This window comes from Delphinapterus leucas, chromosome 2 (genome assembly GCF_059928025.1).
Source record: "Delphinapterus leucas isolate spDelLeu-1000000601 "Yukka" chromosome 2, BTC_Dleu_Yukka2, whole genome shotgun sequence".
NCBI classification, from domain to species: domain Eukaryota; kingdom Metazoa; phylum Chordata; class Mammalia; order Artiodactyla; family Monodontidae; genus Delphinapterus; species Delphinapterus leucas.
Window position 1 is genome coordinate 99,483,413 of NC_143130.1, and position 23,402 is coordinate 99,506,814.

General features: G+C 44.3%; 1 protein-coding gene and 1 long non-coding RNA gene across 8 annotated transcripts in view; one reads left to right on the plus strand and one right to left on the minus strand.

Moving 5' to 3' along the window:
• The window catches only part of RASGRP1 (RAS guanyl releasing protein 1), an 86,918-nt gene that overhangs the window by 26,290 nt on the left and 37,226 nt on the right, over positions 1 to 23,402 (plus strand). For all 6 annotated transcript variants that reach the window (XR_016392132.1, XM_089907387.1, XM_022587508.3 and 3 more), the window contains exon 3: positions 13,246 to 13,351. Coding sequence is in view for 5 of the 6 variants with exons in the window: in XM_089907387.1 (XP_089763513.1) it covers positions 13,246 to 13,351 (106 nt within the window). In the remaining variant the exon portion in view is untranslated. The remainder of the gene's footprint in view (positions 1 to 13,245; positions 13,352 to 23,402) is intronic.
• LOC149750223 (uncharacterized) lies at positions 873 to 6,280 on the minus strand. Of its 2 annotated transcripts, none has more exons than XR_016392133.1 (3): positions 5,678 to 6,280; positions 2,245 to 5,016; positions 873 to 1,483 (listed from the first exon to the last, which is right to left on the minus strand). It is a non-coding gene; the product is annotated as an uncharacterized LOC149750223 (long non-coding RNA). The 2 variants fall into 2 exon arrangements; XR_016392134.1 differs by having other exon boundaries at positions 877 to 1,483; positions 4,883 to 5,016.

Consider the following 23,402-nt stretch of genomic DNA (forward strand, 5'->3'; position numbering starts at 1 on the left):
CTTATAGGTTATTACAAAATATTCAGTACAGTTCCCTGTGCTATACAGTAAATCCTCATTGTTTATTTTATATATAGTGGTGTGTATCTGTTAATCCCAAATTCCTAATTTATCCCTCCTCCCCTTTCCCCTTTGGTAACCATAAGTTTGTTTTCTATGTCTGTGAGACTGTTTCTGTTTTGTAAATAAGTTCATTTGTACTAATTTTTAGATTCCACGTATAAGTGATATCATAGGATATTTGTCTTTGTCTGGCTTACTTCACTTAGTATGAGAATCTCCAGGTCCATCCCTGTTGCTGCAAATGGCATTCTTTCATTCTTTTTATGGCCAAGTAATATTCCATTTGTGTGTGTACACACACACACACACACACACACACACACACCCCACATCTTCTTTATCCATTCATCTGTCAGTGGACATCTAGGTTGCTTCCATGTCTTGGCTATCGTAAATGGTGCTGCTATGAACAGTGAGGTGCATGTACCTTTTCGAATTCGAGTCTTCTCTAGATATATGTAGTGGGATTGCAGGATCATATGGTAACTCTATTTTTAGTTTTTTAATTGCATGGCATTCCGAGTATGATGATGAAATCTCACACCGTCCTGCTTCATCCTGCCCAGGACATGAATCATCCCTTTGTCCAGCAGATCCACACCGTAGACTCTACCCACTCGTTGGTATAGGAAAAAACATACATGGTGTATATAGTATAGGGTTTGGTACTATCTTTGGTGGCAGGCATCCACTGGGGGTGTTGGAATGTACCCCAGAGACTACAGCCCTGGACTCAGAATGAGAAAATAACCAGCACAATGATTTGTAGTCCCTTCCTGCCACTTCCTAGCTGTGGGACTACAAATGAGTGGTAAGGATGAGTAATTTTACCTCCCTTGTGTCTGTTTCATCATGTGTGAAACAGCAACGTCTACCCTGCAGAGCTGTGGCGAAAATTAGAACGCCTATAGCAGGGCTCTTTTGTGCCCGTCTCAAAAGGAGATGGTTCTTATTATGATTACAAGACACTGTTCAGCAATAACCCTCAGGAAACTTTGAAAAAAAATAAAAGTTTATTGCTTACAAGACCTGGAAATTACACAGCATACCTAGGGCCACACAGCAAGGTTGGGGTGGGAGGAGGGAGAGAGGAGAGAAAGAAAGAAAGAGAAAGGGCACATGCAGGCCAGGGGTTCTGAATATATTGGGGTCGAGGGTGGGTCTAATGTTTGATGGGCTCAGTCTTTATTGGTGAATTTAAAACATAAGGGCAGGAGTTTATAAATTATGAGGAGAGGAAAAAACAAGTAGCCCAATGGTCAGTTATTGAAAGCAACCACAATGTCTAAAACCAAGGAGCCTCAGTGCGGGGAGGTGGTCTTGTGGCTGGCAGTGTGTTTATTTGAGAGATAGCCGTCTTTGAAGGATGCCTCTTTGAAATGGATGCCTCAGCAATCAAAGCTTAGGTCAGGCACTTTTGCTACAAAACAGAAAAAACAAATACAACTATCACCACAATAGCCTAGCCCACCCAAGCACCAGGGATGCTCAGTACCTTCCCAGGTAGGCTGGCACCAGAAACCCTCCAGAGCTGAGATGGAAAGGATGTGCCTTTAATCTTCTCAACCCAGAATGAGCAGCAGTGGGATACAGTGGAAAGCGCCGGGCTTGAGTTGAAAGACCTGGACTCAGGTCAGGCACTCACCACGCACGCGACTTTAAGCAGCTCACCTCACCTTACTCCGTTTCCTTGTCTGTAAAATAATAAAAATAATACCCATCCTGCAGAGTTGGTGTGAGGTTCAAATAAGCTAACGTGCGAGGAGAGAAGGCCCTAATAAATGCATGTTGTTGGTACTTCAGCAGTGGCGCGAGGTTTCGTGTGCTACGTGACTACTGTACTGTCAGGCAGCCTAGATATTTGGGACCCACCAGTCGACCAGATATCACAGTGGTTTGGACTTAGTGCAGGACCTTGTTCTCCCCAAAAGATATCAAAGTGCTTTCCTTATCTTGACTGATATCCTGATTATCTCTGTGCTGGGAGGGATGGAGGCAAGATATTATCAAGCTTTTATTCTGCAAACGAGCAAATTGAGGCTTGGAAATGACAGAGCTATCCCAGGGCTTGGTAGCCTGGGTTCAGATCCCAGGACTGCCATTTACTAGCTAAACTTGGGCACGTTGCCTTACCCCCTTTTTAACCTCGGTTTCTTCATCTATCATGACAATACCACCTACCTCATAGAGTTAATACATGTGAAGACCCTCTTGGAACAGGGCCTGGTACTGCGCTCCATGGATGTTTAACAGCAGGAGAGCAACAGAGACCGCCAGTGGGAGAGGGAGAGGGAGAGAAAGTCAGGCTGGACTTTGAATGTAGTTCACTTGTTCCGGTCAGATGCTGCATCTCCTCCGGCAGAACACCAGATAGTGCACCCGGCCTTCCCATCTTCCGATTGGTATCCACTTTGTGAGTTTCAGTTGCATTTTGGCTATTTCTGTAAGATGGTGACCCAGCACCAGTTCATGACTTGAGCTGTTTTGAAACCCCTTCTTATTTGCTCTTGGCTCCTGAGTAGAGGGCAGTTTTTTCTTTCCTTCAGTGAATAAGAGATTCCTCACCCACCTGTGAAGTTCTCTCTTTCAGAGTCATTCCTGGGTCCTCATGCAGATTTCTCTCTAGCACCTCAGTAAACCCAAAGAAATCCTTCTGTCTTGAGGGCCCGAGGGGCGGGTTGCACTTAGAACGTAGAACTGGAAGGAAGTTTGGAAGGCCCCTACTTACTCTGCCGTGGATTGGAACCATGCTTGCAGGAAACCACATCTGGTCTCACGGGCACGGACAGTGTGACAGACCAGCGTGGGCAGCCCCTCTTTGGGTTGTGGTTAAAATGAAGTATTTCATGAAAAATCATTGTTCCACTCTGGAATAACGAAAGCCTAGCAGGAGCAAAATAGTGTTCCAAATCCAGCAAGAGAAATAAGAACAGGTCGCCACCGTGACAGTGCTTCCCAGTTTACTGAGCGTTTCTCTGTCTTTAATCAAAGGTAACCTAATCCTAACCACAAGCAAAGAAGGGGCGAGGAGGCTTTCAGAATAACTTGTCTGATTACGAAAGATTTTACTCAGTCCTTTCACCATGCATGCTGGTGTGATGATGTTTTTCGTCCAGGCCTGTTCATTGCAGAGAATTATGAGTCAAGGACGCACAGTTTGTGGTGAGACAGCGTTGGGGGCAGTGCCATTTTATGGCAACGTACACCAGTTGCTTCAGCCCTGTCGTGCACCGGAACGAGATTAACTAGGCGTCTAGGTCTGTTAGGATCAAATCAATATGGAGAAAAATTTTCTGAAGAAGGCTGAGTTTGTGGCTAACCAGTAAGTCTCAGACAGGCCTTGTGTTATTTCACTAGGTCAGTGTTTGGAAAGTTCCCTGAGCTGCTTCTTAATACCTATCCAGCCTGTCAACAAATACGCTAAAAAAAGGCCCAGGATTTAACAGACAAGATTGAAGCGATAGGAACGCGCTCCAGCAAGCAAGGAGAGAGCAGAGGGAGGGCTGCCCCAGATTCCCTTCCCTGTTGTGTTGTGTCTTTGTCTTGGGTCCGCTGGCCTCCCTCCAGCCACCTGTGGGCAGCTCTCTATGTCCTCGGGAAGCTGAGCCTCGGCCCTGCTGCCTGTCCGCCCCCCGCCGGGCACATTCTTGTGGTGCTGTGCGGGGGACGGTCACTGTGTGAGCCAAGTAGGCTGCGTTGACAGCAGCTCACCAAGGACTCAAATCACAGCTTCTCTACCCAGCTGGACAATTCGATTGTTCCCAGGGACTTAGATGGGCATCGGAGAAGCGGCCACCTGCCCAGGGTGTTCAGTTGGTGCCGCCTTCCAACAGCGGCTCTTAGAATTTGAGGTCATGGCTTCGTCCCAGAGTCCATCACAGGGTCGCAGAGTCCATCATCGGGTCGCAGACTCCATCACAGTGTCACAGACTCCATCACTGGGTCGCAGACTCCATCACCGGGTCACAGACCCCATCACCGGTCCTACCCCATACCCGTCACGCCTCCTCCCTCCCCTTGTCTTTTAGTGCCGGCCCAGCCCCCTGACCTCCACACTCGGGACTGTGTCAAATTTGCAGAACTGAAGAGGACAGCTTCCCTCACGACTTCTCAGACCCCTGATTCTTGAGACGTGACAGGTCCGGATGGAGGCTGCAGTCCCCAAGGAAGGCCACGGCCTTGCCCAGCAGAGGCAATAGAGCTGGAAGCTCTTTTTCACTTTAGGCAATTCGTGCGCATGATTAGACATTTATAGATTGCAGTCGCTCATCCAAAAAATCTAGGTCATCCTTTACATAGAGCTTCACGCTTCGGAAGCAAAGCCGTGCGCGGGGAGGACCGTCCCCATTGCCGTCGTTTGGCTGAGGGAGTGGAGCTTCTGTTGCAGGAAGAGGGAGAGGTGGGCCACTCAGGGGCTGTGAGCTCTCAGGGCACTGGTGTTTTCACCCACGTGGCCACAGGCTCTCTGGGGTCTAGTCGTCCTAGCTAAATGGTGCCAGTAACAGCCTTTGTGTTGATGTCATGAGAAGTGGTGGGTTTAAGGGTTCTGGTCTCCAGGAAGATTTTTAGTCTGTACCGTGACTGCAGTGAGAAGGGCAGGGTTGGTATGTGGATGTAGGGCTTTTGGGGGAGAAAAAGAGATATGGGTGTAAGAGGTTTAGCCTTGTAGCATGCACAGCTGGAAGTCAGAGCTCGTCCCAGTATACCTAGGCCTTACCCAGCTCACCTCCCAGCAATCCCCCGAGGAGAGGTAGATGCCAAGGAAGGAGCCCTGGGCTGGGGGCCAGAGGGCCGATCCTGTCCAGGACCTTCCACTCACCAGCCCTAGACCATGGCCAACGCACGACACCTCGGTGTCCTCCTCTTTAAAACTGTGCCCACGGTGCCAGCTGCTCACAGAGCGGTACGACTCAGGTGCTCAGCCCAGGTGGTTCTGTCCCTTGAGGCTCAGTGCTGTGAAAACAAAGTCTTGCCCTCAGGCGTTCCCATCCAGGGAGAGCAGTGGCTCTCCCGCTGCTGGGGGCTTCAAGGACAGCTGTGTGTGCACGCACACGTTTTGTCTGGGTCTGATATACCAGGTTATCCCAGAGGGAACCAGAGCGGGGCTTAGACTTATGAGGGCTGGGAGCTTCCCTTCTCCCGAATTCTCACCCTACGTTAAAATGTTCTTCCTTGGGTTAGAGCACCAAATACTCCAAGAAGTCGCTGTTGCTATGCAGACATCTGAGAGGATCCACCCATGCGTCCTCCCCTCCTCCCCGAGGAACGTGCTCATCAGGGTTAACTGGTCAGCAGTCACCAGGCGAGGCCCAGAGGGCATGAGATCAGGAGTGAGGTGAGGAGGAAAGTGGGTTTGGGAGCACCTGGGAACGAGGTGCCAGGTAGGACGGAAGCTGAGCAGGCACCGCCCTTCCAACCCCGGGTCCGTGGATGAGAGCGGCAGCCCGTGGTGCTGAGGGCTGACTGCAAGCATCTCCTCCCAGCTCCACCGTCTGACTTCATATTGGTGGCTTGGAATCGGCCACAGTGGGGGTATTAATACCACAGAAATCTGCATGCACCACAAATCAGGGTCCCCCTCACCCCCCAGGAGAGCTGTTGTTTAAACTCTTACCAGTGCTCCCCCAGTGGCAGCCACGCGGGTTCTCACGCTTGCCCTGTGAAGCGAGACTCCGTCCTTAGCAAATCACTTGCTTTCTCCTGGTTGGAAAAAAGATTAAGGTGCTGCCGATACATGTTGTAAGCTGCTCAGGTAGTAAAAGCTCTGAGGGTTCAAAGTATGTGTGCGTCACCACATTCTTTCTTCGCATGCACTTCCTACCCCAGCTGCAGCTGTTGGCCCTAAAAAACCAGACCAACAAACAAACAACAAACCAGTAAACTTATTTTCAGCTTGTCAATTTTTCTGCACTCTCCAAACAGGATCTAAGGAGTGTAATAGTCTTGCTGTCAAGTAGAGTTTATTTCTTTGGAACATTTGCCGTGTTGTAATGCGTTCAGAACTCTGTGTGTATCTGTCAGGTTCTGCCTAGATCCAGTCTCTCCTGTTACTGGAGATACTGACCCACATTGGCAGCTGCAGCCCTGCTCTAGGCTCTGGATCCAAACCTGCCCGTGGCTTTCTGATACTAGCTTTCCCATTACCATTTTCTGGCCCCCGTTTTCAACACACCTGTTCTTTTGTGTGATTCCCTCCCAATGCTGATAGCTTGCTTACCCTCAATATACCAATTTCTGATATTCTGTCTTTGGTACATACAAAATCCCTTCACACATCAAGGGATTTCCATGGAAACCGAAACATAGGGGAAGAAGGGACTCTGTACTGGAGTTTCTCTGGTGTTGGACAGGTTTTATGTCCATTTTGCAGCGAGTCATTGCTGCCTCATCCCCCAGACAAGCCTTCACTGTAGGAAAGTTGCCCCCACCCCTTGTCAGCAAGAAGCAGTGCCTCGAATGCAGCCGTTTGCAAGTTTGTTCTCACAGGAGTCATATCATCAGGGAGCAGGGCATCACTCTAGGAGACAAGCAGCTTATTTAAGATTAAACCACAGAAAGGAAGAAAAGAGGCTATGGGCAGGTTGAGAGACAGAAGTCTAGACCAGATGGCCTCTTGAATCCTGAAGCTTTGGGTCACCTCACTGCAGATGGCAAGAGATGCTTCCTGAATCACCACGACTGGATAGGATCTCTCCTTCCCCTGAACTTCGCCACCATTCAGCATGATCTCCACGGGTTTCACTTCTAACATTGACTGCCTGATATTATGAAGTATGTTGGGTGTGTGTCTTATTCTCCGACTAGACAAGAGTTTTCTTATAGCTCTTCATATCTCCTTTGGTACCTAGGACAGTGCCTTGCACAGAGTCGATTAATTATAAAATGTTTTTAATTGAAGTAGAATGAAAGTTGCTCTACAGAGTAGTTAGAGAGCCGTATCCCCTCGTTGGAAGGGTGTAAGTAGAGCCTAGTCAGCCAGTTACCTGTGATGCCTTTAGGAGGAAGTAATGCAACAGCTAGAAGGTTGAGGTGGAAGACAGCTAAAGTCTTTTCCACCGTGAGCGTCTGTGATTCCATGAAGCATAGCTAACGCCAGCACTGAGCCTGATGATGGAAAACCAGCTGCTGGCTCACGGAGAAATGACTCTCCACATGGCTTCTCTGTTTGCTCTGTAGAGCAAATGGTCCACAGGTCGGGTGGATCTTTGACTAGCATACTTCCCCAGCAGCACACATTGCTCCCCAGGTTGAGTGATGGAGTATATAAGATGGGCAATTTACGTCCCACTGAGGTTTCAACCCTTTAAAGAAGTCTCCCCCTGAAGTAGAAGGAGAAGCAGATGGTAATGAGAAAATATGCACATTTTATTATGCATTGCACATTTTACTTATTAGAATTTTTAGTATGACACCCTGCATTTTTCAGAAGCCTAAAGCTGCAAACAAAATTAAATTATTCACTGAAATGTTTAAATCAGCTTACAGCAATTATATCAAATTATCAAAATAAAATGCAGCAGTCTAGAAGGTAGATTCCCCTTGACCAGCCACTTTGAAATCTGACTTTCAAAGGGTGGCTCTTCCCCTCAAGAAGGGAGAAGTGCTGCTCCGTGAGATGAGGGCGGGAGGGGAGTGCATCCTTGATGAGGTTGTAGGGAGGTCGATGGTCGAGTTGGGGAGAGGTGGTGGCGGGAATGAGGGCAAGTGAACATGCCAGGAAGTTCTGTGGAAGAAGGGGCACCTACAAGGGGGTTGTGAAACAAGGTGCTGAGAGATGCCCTCCTGGCCTTACCGTATGCCAGCCTGCCCTCCCACAGAGCATGTGGGGATTAACACGCCGTAGTGGGGGACCATCACAGGACTCTGTGGAAGAGGGGGTGTGAGGCAAAAGTGGAGAATGACTGTGACTGTGAACCTTAGGCACAGCACCCTTCTTATTTTAAAGCCAACTTGAATGATCACTATCAATCCGCCAAGGCACGTGAGAGTTTTTCAGAAACCATCAGATGCAAAAAGCTATCCTTTCGAATGTGCATTAATTGGTTCCAGTCCAGTATTCCAGTGGCGTCTCTTAGACTTGTAGCCCTAGGGACTGGAAGAGATCTTAAAGCTCATCTACTCTAGCCCCCTTCCCCCATTTAATACTCGAATTCCCTAGCCTGACAAATGGTCATGCAGTGTCTTGGAAAGAGCTGGGGATCTGGAATCAAACAGACCAGGAGCCAGATCCTGAGCTCCTCCACCCATTGTCTCTTTGACCTAGAACAAACGACCTAATCTCTCTGTGCTTTCATTTCCTCAGCTGTAAATTGTGAGCAGTATCAACACTGCAGAGGTGTTGTGAGAATTAGAAATAACATCAAAGTGCTGAGCATAGCCCCTGGTATTGAGTAGGACTTCAGTAAAGAATAGGTTCAATGCCAATTACAATAATTGAATAAAGTGTCCCTCCCCAGCCTCCTCTTGAATACAGAGGTCTGTGATGCAAATGCTTCCGTTGTTGGGCAGGCTTAATGGTTAGAATTTTCTGCCACGTGTTGTGCCCAGTTCTCTTTCCCATAACTTTTTCTATTCATCCTCTCTGGTTCTGCCATTTGTGGCCCCACAGAACAAGTCTAAACATTCTCCCACAGTTAACGTTACAAATATTTGAAGATAATTTTAATATCTCTACTGAGTCTTCTCCATGGTAAACCTATTTGGGTCGTTGAATCTTTCTGTATGTGACTTGGTTTTCATCTTACCCAGGATACTGCTAAGCCCCTTTCCCTAATATGTGAGCATCCATGGAAGGATGCTAGCCAGCCACAAAGAACAATTGAGATAGCAAGTCTTAGATTTTATTCATACTGAATAAGTCTGCGACTGTGTCCATAACTCCAGGAACATTCTAATGCATACCCTACAAATATATTTCAGTTTCTCCTGCTTTGTACCATAACGTACGGGAATAGAAGCACTACTATAAAATTCTGTGAGGAAAGGTGCCTTATAAAAACTATATTGTCAGATGCTGACTTGAAAACTTACATCCGTATAATTGCGGTAGATTTGATTGTGTTATTGCCTCCTCGCCCAATTTTACCTTCTCTGTGTCAGCGATCTTTTCCATATGACTTTGAGGTTCCTGCCCTTTGACTTGAGATTCAGCAGTGACTTTCTTCGGCCAACAGAATAAAGCAGAAGTGACAGCATGCCAGTTCTAAGCCTAGGCCTAAGAGGCCTTGGATATTTCCAGTTGTCCTACAGCACCCTGCCATCACCATGAGAAGAGCATACCCTGGCTAGCCCACTGGTCCAGGGAAGTTGGGGGGGCATGTAGGATAGGAGCCCTAGCAAAGCCCAGCCTGTATCAGCCAACCCCTAGCCAACTTACAGACTCTTGAGGAAAAAAAAAAAAAGATTACTGTTTTCAGGCACTGAATTTTGGGGTGTTTTGTTATGCAGAATTTTTGTGGCAGGAGATAAATATTACAGAAATTATGTGGGCCAGAAAACAGATAGCAGTACTAACCCCACCTCACCAGAGTGTAAGCTTAGAATAAGTAATGAACGATTTATAAAACTATAACAGGCTAGATGAATACTTCTTAAAAATGATTTATCAAATTGTAACTTTGTTTCTTTTATAAACTGTGGCCAAGAAGAAAATGTGTGTATATTATATATCATTAATGAAATAGCTAATGAAAAAAGCAAACTCAATATCCAAAGATACATGAAAAGTTAAGGGGTCTCCTATTTGGTGTAGTTCACTCATTTACTCAAGAAGTGTTTAATGAGTAACTGTCATGTATCAGCACTGTTGTAGACCCTAGAGATATGGTTGTGGAAAAAACAGACAAGGTCAGGTCTCATGAAGCTTATATTCTAGCAGAGACTCAGAAAATAAAAATCAAATAAAAAAAGAGAACTTCAGATCACTGGTAAGTGTTGTGAAGAAACTCAGGCAGGACCATGGCTACCTTAAGTAGTTTAAGGAAGACCTTTCTGAGGATGTGACCTTGAAACTGAGACATAAATGACATGAATGGGCCAAGGGAAGAAAGGCCACACTGACGGAAATAACAAATGCAAAGTAGGAATAAGCTTGGAGCGTTCGAGGTATAAACAGTGGTATAGAGAGGAGTAATATGGTATGAAATGAACTGGGAGGTTAACAGGGGCCAGAACATGTAGAGCTCTGTTGGCTGTAGTAAGGAGTCCATGTGTTATTACAAGTATAATGGAACCCATTGAAGCGAATTAAGCACATGACCTGATTTATGGGTTTTAGGAGCTCACTCCTGGCTGCTGTGTGAAGAGCAGTTTGTGGGTAAGTGGATAAGAGTGAAAACAGGGAGGTCAATTAGGTCATCGTGGTAATGGCTACACAGCATGATGGCAAGGATGGGGAAACATGGAGAGGTTTGAGGCATATTTTGAAAGTAGAATCAAGACTTGCTAATGTATTGGATGCGAGGAAAAATGAGAAATGAAGGATGACCACTAGGTTTTTTGTTTGGGTAACTGAGCGGATGGCTGGTGGTACCATTTCCTGAGATGAGGAAAAATGGAGGAGAAGTGAATTAGGGGACGGAGAGGTCATGAATTTTGTTTGTATGAGTTAAGTCAGAAATTACACATCTATGTGGATTCGCCAAGTAGGATGTGGGACGTAAGAATTCGGTACTCAGGGCTGAAGATGTCTGTTGGGCAGTCATGAGCATATCAATGGTATTTTCGCCAAACGACTAGATGAATTCCCCTACCTAGAAGAAAGAAGTTAATTTTTTTTAATTTAAAACTTGAAAAGTTTTAGACTCTAAAAATTTTTAGAAAAAAAAAGAAGTGGGAGGACTAAGCCACAGAGCACAGTAACATTTAAAAGCTCAGCAAACGAAGAGGAGACAGAACAAGAGCTGGAGAGGGAAGCTGAGAGAGTGTGATGTTGTGGAAGCCAAGCGAAGAAAATGCTCCAGGAAGGAGGAGAGAGTTGTCAGCTTGGGCTGGGTTGGGTTGTATGCAACTCAAGTCATAAAGTAAGATGAGGACAGAGGCATGAACCCTTGGATTTGGCAATGTGGACCTTGAAAATAAAAGATGGGACACCTTGAAAATAAAAGATTTTGTGGAATAAGAGAGGTAGGAGAGGGCTTCCCTGGTGGCGCAGTGGTTGAGAGTCCGCCTGCCGATGCCGGGGACACGGGTTCGTGCCCCGGTCTGGGAAGATTCCACATGCCACGGAGCGGCTGGGCCCGTGAGCCATGGCCTCTGAGCCTGCGTGTCCGGAGCCTGTGCTCCGCAACGGGAGAGGCCACAACAGTGAGAGGCCCGCGTACCGCAAAAAAACAACAAAAGAAAGAGAGGTAGGAGTCAAAAATGGTATGGATGAAAGGGAATGGGAGATGAGAAATTGATGACTGAGGTTTTGCTGAAAAGGGGAACAGAATGGAGAGGTGCCTAGAGTTTCAGGTTTTGTTTTATTTCATTTCGTTTTAAATAGGAGGTTCTGGGGTGTGCTTAAATACCAGTGGAAGTAAACCAGGTGAGAGAAAGAGGAAAGTTGATACTGGAGGAGGGAACGTGGACAAAGACAGTGTCAGTGTCCTTGAGAAAAAGGAGACCCAGAGCTCAGTGGAAGCATTGACCTGTGAAGTGCCTTTCATGGTAATAGAGGAAGGCAGGCAGTAAGAGTAATAGAATGCGGGTAAATTGGTGGATTTGGCGGTGGGAAGGTGAGCGATCTTGTCGCGTTTGCTTATATTTTCTCAATGAGCTATGACTTTAGCTCATCATTTGCGAGTGAGCCAGAACTTCTGAATCCTGAGCCCAAATGCACTATGTCCTTCATTTACCATTTGGTATACTTGGAAAGAATGAAAATGATAACCCCTTTTGTATAATGTGCTTTAAAGAGCTAGCAAATGATAAAAGAATCCATGTATATTCTTTCATTAGATATTTTCCCCTGAATCATTCAAGTTCCCAGCAGGGAACAGAATTCACATGGTTTGTTTAAGTGAAGACACTTTAATGATGGGGGCCTACTTACAGAGATGAGAGTGGAATTAAGAGATGCTGCACCCAGAGACTATCAACAGCCAGAAGTCGTTACCACCCTCAGGAGCAAAGGGTCAAAAGGGAGATTAGTATATAGTATTAGATCCCGGTGAGAGCTAGAGCCCTCAAAGAGGGACCAAGCAGCGTGATCACTCATTGAAGAGACCTGTAGCTACAGGGAAGTAGTGCCAAGCAGAGAGGGAAGGAGAAAGAAATACCTACTTCTCTCTCCTCCCATCTCTTGCCGATGCATCCCAATGGCTGAACCCAACTGGAAGCTGGCTAGCAAGGAGCCTGGTGATGCAGTCCATGGTGAAGGACAGAGACTAAATCTGCAGTGAATAACCAGCACAGCCCCTAACACTTCATGCCGTAAATGTTAAAAGATTTTGAAAACCACTCCAGGGGGAATCTTTGCACCCAATGCCATTGTATGGAATGCATCTTGTTATGTGGTACCAGCAGGATTTGCAAAACCCAAGTAAGGCGCTAGCCATGATCTTTGATACAAATCATCATGGGTACTTGTAACCCACCCATAATCTCCAAAAGTCATGTTTGCCCATAGTCTTCCTCCTTTATTCCCATCCAGAGCGCACTGCCCGTAAAACTAGGGAAGCTTACATTTCAGGGCCCCTCGTTTGCATGAGCCCACTTCCAAGGCCATGGGACAGCCCTAGAAATGTATTCATATGGTCATATGTTTTTGTAAAACTTGCAAGAATAATCTGGTAAGACTATAACTTTTTTCCCTCTGACCCCAGAAAGGACTTCCTCCTTCTCCCGTTATATGCCTTTTAGGCATCACAAAGCCTGGATCTGCTTCTGCTTTCAACAGAGACTCGCATGTACCAGTGCAAATGTTATCCTTTCCCCACGATTCTACCACCTTTCTGGCAGCGTGGTTAATGAGCCTCAAAATGGACACTTGGGGTTGGGGAGGATGCAGCTGGAGGATAAAGAAAAGCAAAGAACGGAGGGATGGATGTGTGGTGTCAGAGTCAGTGGGGGCAGGGCGCTGGGCCTGCAGAGCCCGCCCTCTGGCCTTCCACTGGGAGTGATGGGGGGCTGGCAGGTGTCCCACCAGGTAACTAATTCCTCTCTGGGGCCTCGCTCAGAAGCTGCTCTTTATGTTTTCAGATGCAGACGGAAACCTGTGTCGAAGTAACCAACTGTTGCAAGTCATGCTGACCATGCACCGAATTCTCATTTCCTCTGCTGAACTGCTCCAAAAAGTTATCACTCTATATCCTTTAGCACAGTGCCTGGCGGTCCCCAAATGGGATTCGTTCAGCAGTGTCTTGAAATTTGAAGGATGCTTTCACTTTGGTTGGTTTGGCATAACCCTGAGTGGTTACTGGGTTCATATGTCCTTTCATGGAACGGTGTGCGTGTCTGTGTGCATGTGTGTGTGTATGCATATGTATGTATGTGTATCTTCTGTTGGGCGAGGCAATGTTATTGATGCTGATTGCTCTGGGAAGAGGCCAAAGAAATCAACATGCAAACATAGTCTTCTTTGTTAGTTCTTGCTAGTGAAAAATAGTTTTCCTGTAGATTAATCAAAATTCATATTTATCCCATGCAAAATGACAAGGGTGCAAGCATGACTCAAGTGATAAACTGCATTGTGGCTTTCCTGTCCAATTCTTCAGCCTTCCTCAGGTTCTGAAGAGCACTTTCTGATGCCAGAGCATCTGGAGAGTCTGCTGGTGCCTTTTTGCTTAGGCAGAGGCACTGGCTACGTGCCAAGCAAACCCTGCCGGATTCTAACCTTCTTTTGGGGGTGTGAATGGAGTTGGGTGGAGAAAACGGCTGCCTTCTCCCTCTCCCTGATGACTGATGACACTGTGGGCTGTAGGTGGGCTGAGACTGTTTAGCACCTTGAAGCCCAGGTCCCTGGCACTGAGTCATGCTTTGTAGCTGTTCTAACCCTTTACCACTCTCCTCAGCCATCCCTTTTCATCTCATGGCACACAGAAAAAAACGTAAAGACTGAATCTCTTCTCTAAAGTGACTCATAAACCTTTACCTCTCGTCTCAGAGGAGGTGTTTTCAGTGGCATTCCAAGGGTGCAACCTTGGGAGGGGTCCACGTGATGAGAGGTGCAGGTAATAATTGGATGTCTGGTCTGCAGAGAATTTTAAAACCGTAATAAAACAGACTCAGAGTTGGTCTACTTTTTATTAACTCCACGTACCAGCAATTCTAAACAACGTCAGTGATTAAATACTCCTCGCTTGGGCTTCCCTGGTGGCGCAGTGGTTGAGCGTCCGCCTGCCAATGCAGGGGACACGGGTTCGTGCCCCGGTCCGGGAAGATCCCACATGCCGCGGAGCGGCTGGGCCCATGAGCCATGGCCGCTGAGCCTGCGCGTCCAGAGCCTGTGCTCCGCAACGGGAGAGGCCACAGCAGTGAGAGGCCCGCGTACCGCAAAAAAAAAAAAAAAAAAAATACTCCTCGCTGAAAAAATTTTGTTGCTCTAAGGAATGAGCTGTACCTGGGGCGCCTGTCTTGGTGCCCCGCCGGGTACCTGCCCCCACGGTGACAGCAGAGCTCTCTTCCTCCCCATCCTCCCTCCCACTCTCACAGAATCTTTCTCTATCAGTTATCTCCCCTCTCTCCTGTCCTTCTAAACCCTGCCTCTTCAGGGGCACCTGCCTCTCAGCCTAAAACACATTCAAGTCTCCCCAACCTAAAAATAAACTCTCAACCCTGCCTCCCCTTCATTCCATTGATAGGGTTAGAAATGTGATGCACAGACTTCTTAAAATAGTCCGCACTCACTCTCTCCCATCGCTCAACTCCCACTCAGTCCTTAACCCGACTGTGGGCTCCACCCCTGTACTCAGACTTTCCTCTGATGTCACCAGTGACCTCCTAGCTGCCAAGCCTGGTGGCTTTTGTTTCCACCCTTGTTTACAGCGATGTCCGTGTAGAGGCCTTGTTGACACCCCCTGCCTCTCCAGACTCCCTCCAGGGCCCTGGGAACTGCACCTTCCCGGCTCTCCCTCCTCCACCTCTCCATCCAGCCTCTCCTTTGCGTACCTCCTCGAGATGGGGATAACATCCTGGTTTCTTCTCACTGCGCTTCCCCTGGGTGATTTCCCACCAGGATTTCCACCACCATTCCTCTGAGGTCTTTCAAGTCCATATTTCTCTAACCCAAACCATTTTTTTTTAACGTTTGTACCACTTTATCCTGCAGACACTGCAATCTAATATGCTTAAAACTTAACTCATTAACTCACCACCTCAACTACTACTACTATGAGTTCTGCTTTGATACCTGTATTTTCAGTTTCAGTTCATGGTATTGCTGCCCATCCGATGGTCTTAAAGCGGCAACATCAAAGCACTCACAGTCCTCCCTGCCTTTCACCTACAGAGTCCGTCACCCAATCTCAGGGTTCCCGCGTCAGAAGTGACTCTTTTCTCTCCATTCCCATGTCTCTGCCTTCGTTTGGGCCCTCACGGTCTCTCTCCCCAGCCTCTGTCCCATCCTGGGCTTCTCATCTTCACAGCCACCCTCTCCCTCGTTTATCCACCTCTGCAGTTACTTTCCTGAGAAGCGAATCAGGCAGGCCGTGCTCCAGAGCCTCTGCAAATAGAGGGTAATGGCAGATCCTCGGTTGCCAGGAAATGGCCCTCCACAGGCTGGCCCAGTGTGCCCCTCCTGCTCTATCCTCAGCTCTCTCAGAAACCCTTTCCCCTCCACGGTGAACGTCTCAACATACCAGACTGGAGTGGCTCCTTTTACCTGTCAGTTAAAGAAGCTCGGATGGCTTCCTTTTCTTTCCTGTTTTTCCATTGTTAAAAGAGAGAGAGAAAAAAAATTTAACAACATGCTTTGAATAGTTCAGATGCCTGAGAAGTACAGCCAGAACTGCCCTGGTACTTCATGGCCACAGCACTGCCTATGAGGATGTGGAGCCTGAAGCTTGCAGCAAACAATGGCGATTACCCCAGGTCAGCAGATGCCTGAGCCCCTGATTGCTGGCCTGCGTGTGCTGCTGTTTGCTTCATCTCCTCACGTGAGAAAGCGGTGCCTGCCTTGCTCGAGGCTGCCTCCGCTGTGGCACCAGGGCTCTGCGACCTTGGGAGGCTCTGCCCTCCTGGATGGCACCTGGCACTGTGCACTGGGGAACGGACTTGTGAAGAGAAGGGTAGGGAGCAAACAGAAGGAAGATAAACTCCACGATGAAAGGCACCATGTTGATTCTTATGTCCACCCAGTTTTCTTAAAAGAAAAGTGGGTTTTTTGTGTGTGTGTGTGTGTGCCTTCCTCATTAATGAGGAAGAAGTTAAATCTTTCAACAACTAGATCAAATAATAAAAATATAGACTCTAAGACGTATTTATCTAGAATGTGCCTTATGCTTGAATCTCTTTGCACTGAAGGGATGCATTTTCTTACCCATGTGGTATAAAGAAATGTAAAGTCATGTCATTCTCACTCCTCCCTTTTATGTCCAAAGAAAGGCAAGCATTGGAACCATTCACTTCATGAAATTTGCCAGTTGCCTGGGCTTATTTTTTGGATTGATTACCTTTGTTCTTGTTGTGTGTGTGTGTGTGTGTGTGTGTGTTTTGTGTTTCTGTTTGATTTTGGTGCTCTCAGGGACAGATTTTATAACAGTAAATCTATCAAAATTTAGGTTTTTTAAGTTAAAGTCATTTTATGAAACGTACAAATTCCACAGCCATAGTTTTTCTTTAGGGGTTCAAGTTTAGCTTGCAAATCTTACTGTTCTTCCTATAAGTCTAGAATGTCCCACCAGGCACTTTTAAGGAACCTTGAAAAATGTTTGGTTAATTGGAATAATGGTTTTAAACTATAATTATGAATTTTATTTCTTCTTCCAGTTTTATTGAGATATAACCGACATAAAATACTGTGTAAGTTTAAGGTGTGAAGCGTGATTCATGATAAGTTTAGTGAACATCTATCATCTCATATAGATACAAAATTAAAGAAATTTAAATTTCTTTTCTTGTGATGAGAACTTAGAATTTTCCCTCTTAGCAACTTTCATGTATAACGTCGAGCAGTGTTCATTATATTTTTATCATGTTGTACATTACATCCCTAGTACTTATTCATCTTATAAGTTTGTATCTTTTGACTGCCTTCATACAATCCCCCTTTTTCCCATCCCCTGCCTCTGGTAACCACAGATCTGATCTATTTTTCTATGTTTGTTGTTTCTTTGTCCGTTTTTGAAGTATAATTGACCTACAACACTATGTTAGTTTCTGTTACATAACAGTGATTTGATATGTCTATACATGTCAAACTGGTTACCACAATAAGTCTAGTTACGGATATGTCACCCTACAAAGATATTACATAGTTATTAACTGTATTCCCCATACGGTGCATTTCTTACCCATGTCTCATTTATTTTGCAAATGGAAGTTTGTACCTCTTAATCTTCCTCACTTATTTCTTTCTTCCCCCTACTTCCCTCCCCTCTGGCAAACACCTGTTTGTTCTCTGTACCTATAACTCTGTTTTGTTATGTTTGTGCATTTGTTTTTTCACATTCCACATATAAATAAAATCATACAGTATTTGTCTTTCTCTACCTGACTTATTTCACTTAGCATGTACCCTCTGAGTCTATCCATGTTGTCTCAAATGGCAAGATTTCATTCTTTTTAATGGCTGAGTAATATTCCTGTGTGTGTGTGTGTGTGTGTGTGTGTGTGTGTACGTACCACATCTTCTTTATACTTTCGTCTCTTGATGGACACTTAGGTTGCTTCCATGTCTTAGCTATTGTGAATAATGCATCGAACACATGGCTGCATATACCTCTTCTAATTAATGTTTTTGTTTTCTTCAGATAAATACGCAGGAGTGGAAATTCTGGACCATATGGTAGTTCTATTTTTAATTTTTTGAGGAACCTCCATACTGCTTTCCATAGTGGCTGCACCAATTTATGTTCCCAGCAACAGTGTGCAAGGGTTCTGTTTTCTCCACATCTTCACCAACACTTGTCATTTGTTGTCTTTTTGATAACAGCCATTCTAACAAGTGTGAGATGACACCTCGTTGTGGTTTTGATTTGCATTTTCCTGATGATTAGTAATGTTGAGCATCTTCTCATGTGGCTTTTGGCCATTTGTCTTCCTTGGGGAAAATGTATATGCAGATCCTCTGCCGGTTTTTTAATCAGGTTGGTTTTTTGATGTTGAGTTGTATGAGTTCTTTGTATGTTTTGGATATTAACCCCTTATTGGATATATCACTTGCAAATATCTTCACCATTTAGTAGGTGGCCTTTTCATTTTGTTGGTGGTTTCTTTTCCTTCACTGTGCGAAAGCTTTAGTTTGATACAGTCCCATTTGGTTTTTTTTTAATATATTTATTTATTTATTTTTGGCTGTGTTGGGTCTTCGTTGCTGTGCACGGGCTTTCTCTAGTTGCAGCGAGCAGGGGCTACTCTTCGTTGCAGTGTGCAGGCTTCTTATTACAGTGGCTTCTCTTGTTGCGGAGCATGGGCTCTAGGTGCGCAGACTTCAGTAGTTCTGGCACGCGGGCTCAGTAGTTGTGGCTCGTGGGCTCTAGAATGCAGGCTCAGTAGTTGTGGCGCACAGGCTTAGTTGCTCCGCAGCATGTGGGTCTTCCCAGCCCAGGGCTCGAATCTGTGTCCCCTGCACCAGCAAGAGAATTCTTAACCACTGTGCTATCAGGGAAGCCCTAGTCCCATTTGTTTATTTTTGCTTTTGCTTCCCTTGCCTGAGGAGACATATCCAAAAACAATGTTATGAAGACTGATGTCAAGGATCATATACCTATGTTTTCTTTTTAGGATCATATAGCTATGTTTTCTTCTATAAGTTTTATGGTTTCAGGTCTTACTTTTTTTTTTCTTTTACATCTTTATTGGAGTATAATTGCTTTACAGTGGTGTGTTAGTTGCTGCTTTATAATAAAGTGAATCAGTTATACATATACATATGTTCCCATATCTCTTCCCTCTTGCGTCTCCCTCCCTCCCACCCTCCCTATCCCATGCCTCTAGGTGGTCACAAAGCACGGAGCTGATCTCCCTGTGCTATGCGGCTGCTTCCCACTAGCTATTTTACGTTTGGTAGTGTATATATGTCCATGCCACTCTCTCGCTCTGTCACAGCTTACCCTTCCCCCTCCCCATATCCTCAAGTCCATTCTCTAGTAGGTCTGTGTCTTTATTCCTGTCTTACCCCTAGGTCCTTCATGACATTTTTTTTCCATAAATTCCGTATATATGTGTTAGTATATGGTATTTGTCTTTCTGTTTCTGACTTACTTCACTCTGTATGACAGACTCTAGGTCCATCCACCTCATTACAAATAGCTCAATTTCGTTTCTTTTTATGGCTGAGTAATATTGCATTGTATATATGTGCCACATCTTCTTTATCTATTCATCCAATGATGAACACTTCGGTTGTTTCCATCTCCGGGCTATTGTAAATAGAGCTGCAGTGAACATTTTGGTACATGACTCTTTTTGAATTATGGTTTTCTCAGGGTATATGCCCAGTAGTGGGATTGCTGGGTCATATGGTAGTTCTGTATTTACTTTTTTAAGGAATCTCCATACTGTTCTCCATAGTGGCTGTATCAGGTTACATTCCCACCAACAGTGTAAGAGGGTTCCCTTTTCTCCACACCCTCTCCAGCACTTATTGTTTCTAGATTTTTTGATGATGGCCATTCTAACTGGTGTGAGATGATATCTCATTGTAGTTTTGATTTGCATTTCTCTAATGATTAATGATGTTGAGCATTCTTTCATGTGTTTGTTGGCAGTCTGTATATCTTCTTTGGAGAAATGTCTATTTAGGTCTTCTGCCCATTTTTGGATTGGGCTGTTTGTTTTTTTGTTATTGAGCTGCATGAGCTGCTTGTAAATTTTGGAGATTAATCCTTTGTCAGTTGCTTCATTTGCAAATATTTTCTCCCATTCTGAGGGATGTCTTTTGGTCTTGTTTATGGTTTCCTTTGCTGTGTAAAAGCTTTGAAGTTTCATTAGGTCCCATTTGTTTATTTTTGTTTTTATTTCCATTTCTCTAGGAGGTGGGTCAAAAAGGATCTTGCTGTGATTTACGTCATAGAGTGTTCTGCCTATGTTTTCCTCTAAGAGTTTGATAGTGTCTGGCCTTACATTTAGGTCTTTAATCCATTTTGAGCTTATTTTTGTGTATGGTGTTAGGGAGTGATCTAATCTCATACTTTTACATGTACCTGTCCAGTTTTCCCAGCACCACTTATTGAAGAGGCTGTCCTTTCTCCACTGTACATTCCTGCCTCCTTTTTCAAAGATAAGGTGACCATATGTGCGTGGGTTTATCTCTGGGCTTTCTGTCCTTTTCCATTGATATATATTTCTGTTTTTGTACCAGTACCATACTGTCTTGATTACTGTAGCTTTGTAGTATAGTCTGAAGTCAGGGAGCCTGATTCCTCCAGCTCTGTTTTTCGTTCTCAAGATTGCTTTGGCTGTTCGGGGTCTTTTGTGTTTCCATACAAATTGTGAAATTTTTTGTTCTAGTTCTGTGAAAAATGCCAGTGGTAGTTTGATAGGAATTGCATTGAATCTGTAGATTGCTTTGGGTAGTAGAGTTATTTTCACAATGTTGATTCTTCCAGTTCAAGAACATGGTATATCTATCCATCTATTTGTATCATCTTTAATTTCTTTCATCAGTGTCTTATAATTTTCTGCATACAGGTCTTTTGTCTCCTTAGGTAGGTTTATTCCTAGATATTTTATTATTTTTCTTGCAATGGTAAATGGGAGTGTTTTCTTGATTTCACTTTCAGATATTTCATCATTAGTGTATAGGAATGCCAGAGATTTCTGTGCATTAATTTTGTATCCTGTTACTTTACCAAATCCATTGATTATCTCTGATAGTTTTCTGGTAGCATCTTTAGGATTCTCTATGTATAGTATCGTCATCTGCAAACAGTGACAGCTTTACTTCTTTTCCGATTTGGATTCCTTTTATTTCCTTTTCTTCTCTAATTGCTGTGGCTAAAACTTCCAAAACTATGTTGAATAAGAGTGGTGAGAGTGGGCAACCTTGTCTTGTTCCTGATCTTAGTGGAAATGCTTTCAGTTTTTCACCATTGAGGACGATGTTGGCTGTGGGTTTGTCATATATGGCCTTTATTATGTTGAGGAAAGTTCCCTCTATGCCTACTTTCTGCAGGGTTTTTATCATAAATGGGTGTTGAATTTTGTCAAAAGCTTTCTCTGTATCTATTGAGATGATCATATGCTTTTTCTCCTTCAATTTGTTAATATGGTGTATCACATTGATTGATTTGCGTATATTGAAGAATCCTTGCATTCCTGGAATAAACCCCACTTGATCATGGTGTATGATCCTTTTAATGTGCTGTTGGATTCTGTTTGCTAGTATTTTGTTGAGGATTTTTGCATCTGTGTTCATCAGTGATATTGGCCTGTAGTTTTCTTTCTTTGTGACATCCCTGTCTGGTTTTGGTATCAGGGTGATGGTGGCCTCGTAGAATGAGTTTGGGAGTGTTCCTTCGTCTGCTATATTTTGGAAGAGTTTGAGAAGCATAGGTGTTAGCTCTTCTGTAAATGTTTGATAGAATTTGTCTGTGAAGCCATCTGGTCCTGGGCTTTTTGTTGGAAGATTTTTAATCACAGTTTCAATTTCAGTGCTTGTGATTGGTCTGTTCATATTTTCTATTTCTTCCTGATCCAGTCTTGGCAGTTGGGCATTTCTAAGAATTTGTCCGTTTCTTCCAGGTTGTCCATTTTATTGGCATAGAGTTGCTTGTAGTAATCTCTCATGATCTTTTGTATTTCTGCAGTGTCAGTTGTTACTTCTCCTTTTTCATTTCTAATTCTATTGATTTGAGTCTTCTCCCTTTTTTTCTTGATGAGTCTGGCTACTGGTTTATCAAGTTTATCTTCTCAAAGAACCAGCTTTTAGTTTTATTGATCTTTGCTATCGTTTCCTTCATTTCTTTTTCATTTATTTCTGATCTGATCTTTATTTCTTTCCTTCTGCTAACTTCGGAGTTTTTTTGTTCTTCTTTCTCTGATTGCTTTAGGTGCAAGGTTAGGTTGTTTATTCGAGATGTTTCCTGTTTCTTAAGGTAGGATTGTATTGCTATAAACTTCCCTCTTAGAGCTGCTTTTGCTGCATCCCATAGGTCTTGAGTCATCATGTCTCCATTGTCATTTGTTTCTAGGTATTTTTTTATTTCCTCTTTGATTTCTTCAGTGATCACTTCGTTATTAAGTAGTGTATTGTTTAGCCTCCATGTGTTTGTATTTTTTTACAGATCTTTTCCTGTAATTGATATCTAGTCTTATAGCATTGTGGTCGGAAAAGATACAATTTCAATTTTCTTAAATTTACCAAGGCTTGATTTGTGACCCAAGATATGATCTATCCTGGAGAATGTTCCATGAGCACTTTAGAGAAATTTGTATTCTGTTGTTTTTGGATGGAATGTCCTATAAATATCAATTAAGTCCATCTTGTTTAATGTATCATTTAAAACTTGTGTTTCCTTATTAATTTTCATTTTGGATGATCTGTCCATTGGTGAAAGTGGGGCGTTAAAGTCCCCTACTATGAATATGTTACTGTCTATTTCCCCTTTTATGGCTGTTAGTATTTGCCTTATGTATTGAGGTGATCCTATGTTGGGTGCATAAATATTTTCAATTGTTATATCTTCTTCTTGGGTCGATCCCTTGATCATTATGTAGTGTCCTTCTTTGTCTCTTCTTATAGTCTTTATCTTAAAGTCTATTTTCTCTGATACAAGAATTGCTACTCCAGCTTTCTTTTGGTTTCCATTTGCATGGAATATCTTTTTCCATCCCCTCACTTTCAATCTGTATGTGTCTCTAGGTCTGAAGTGGGTCTCTTGTAGACAGCATATTTATGGGTCTTGTTTTTGTATCCATTCAGCCAGTCTGTGTCTTTTGGTGGGAGCATTTAATCCATTTACATTTAAGGTAATTATCGATAGATATGTTCCTATTCCCATTTTCGTAATTGTTTTTGGTTTGTTATTGTAGGTCTTTTCCTTCTCTTGTGTTTCTTGCGTAGAGAAGTTCCTTTAGCATTTGTTGTAAAGCTGGTTTGGTTGTGCTGAACACTCAGCTTTTGCTTGTCTGTAAAGGTTTTAATTTCTCCATCAAATCTGAATGAGATCCTTGCTGGGCAGAGTAATCTTGGTTGTAGATTTTTCTCCTTCATCACTTTAAATATGTCCTGCCAGTCCCTACTGGCTTGCAGAGTT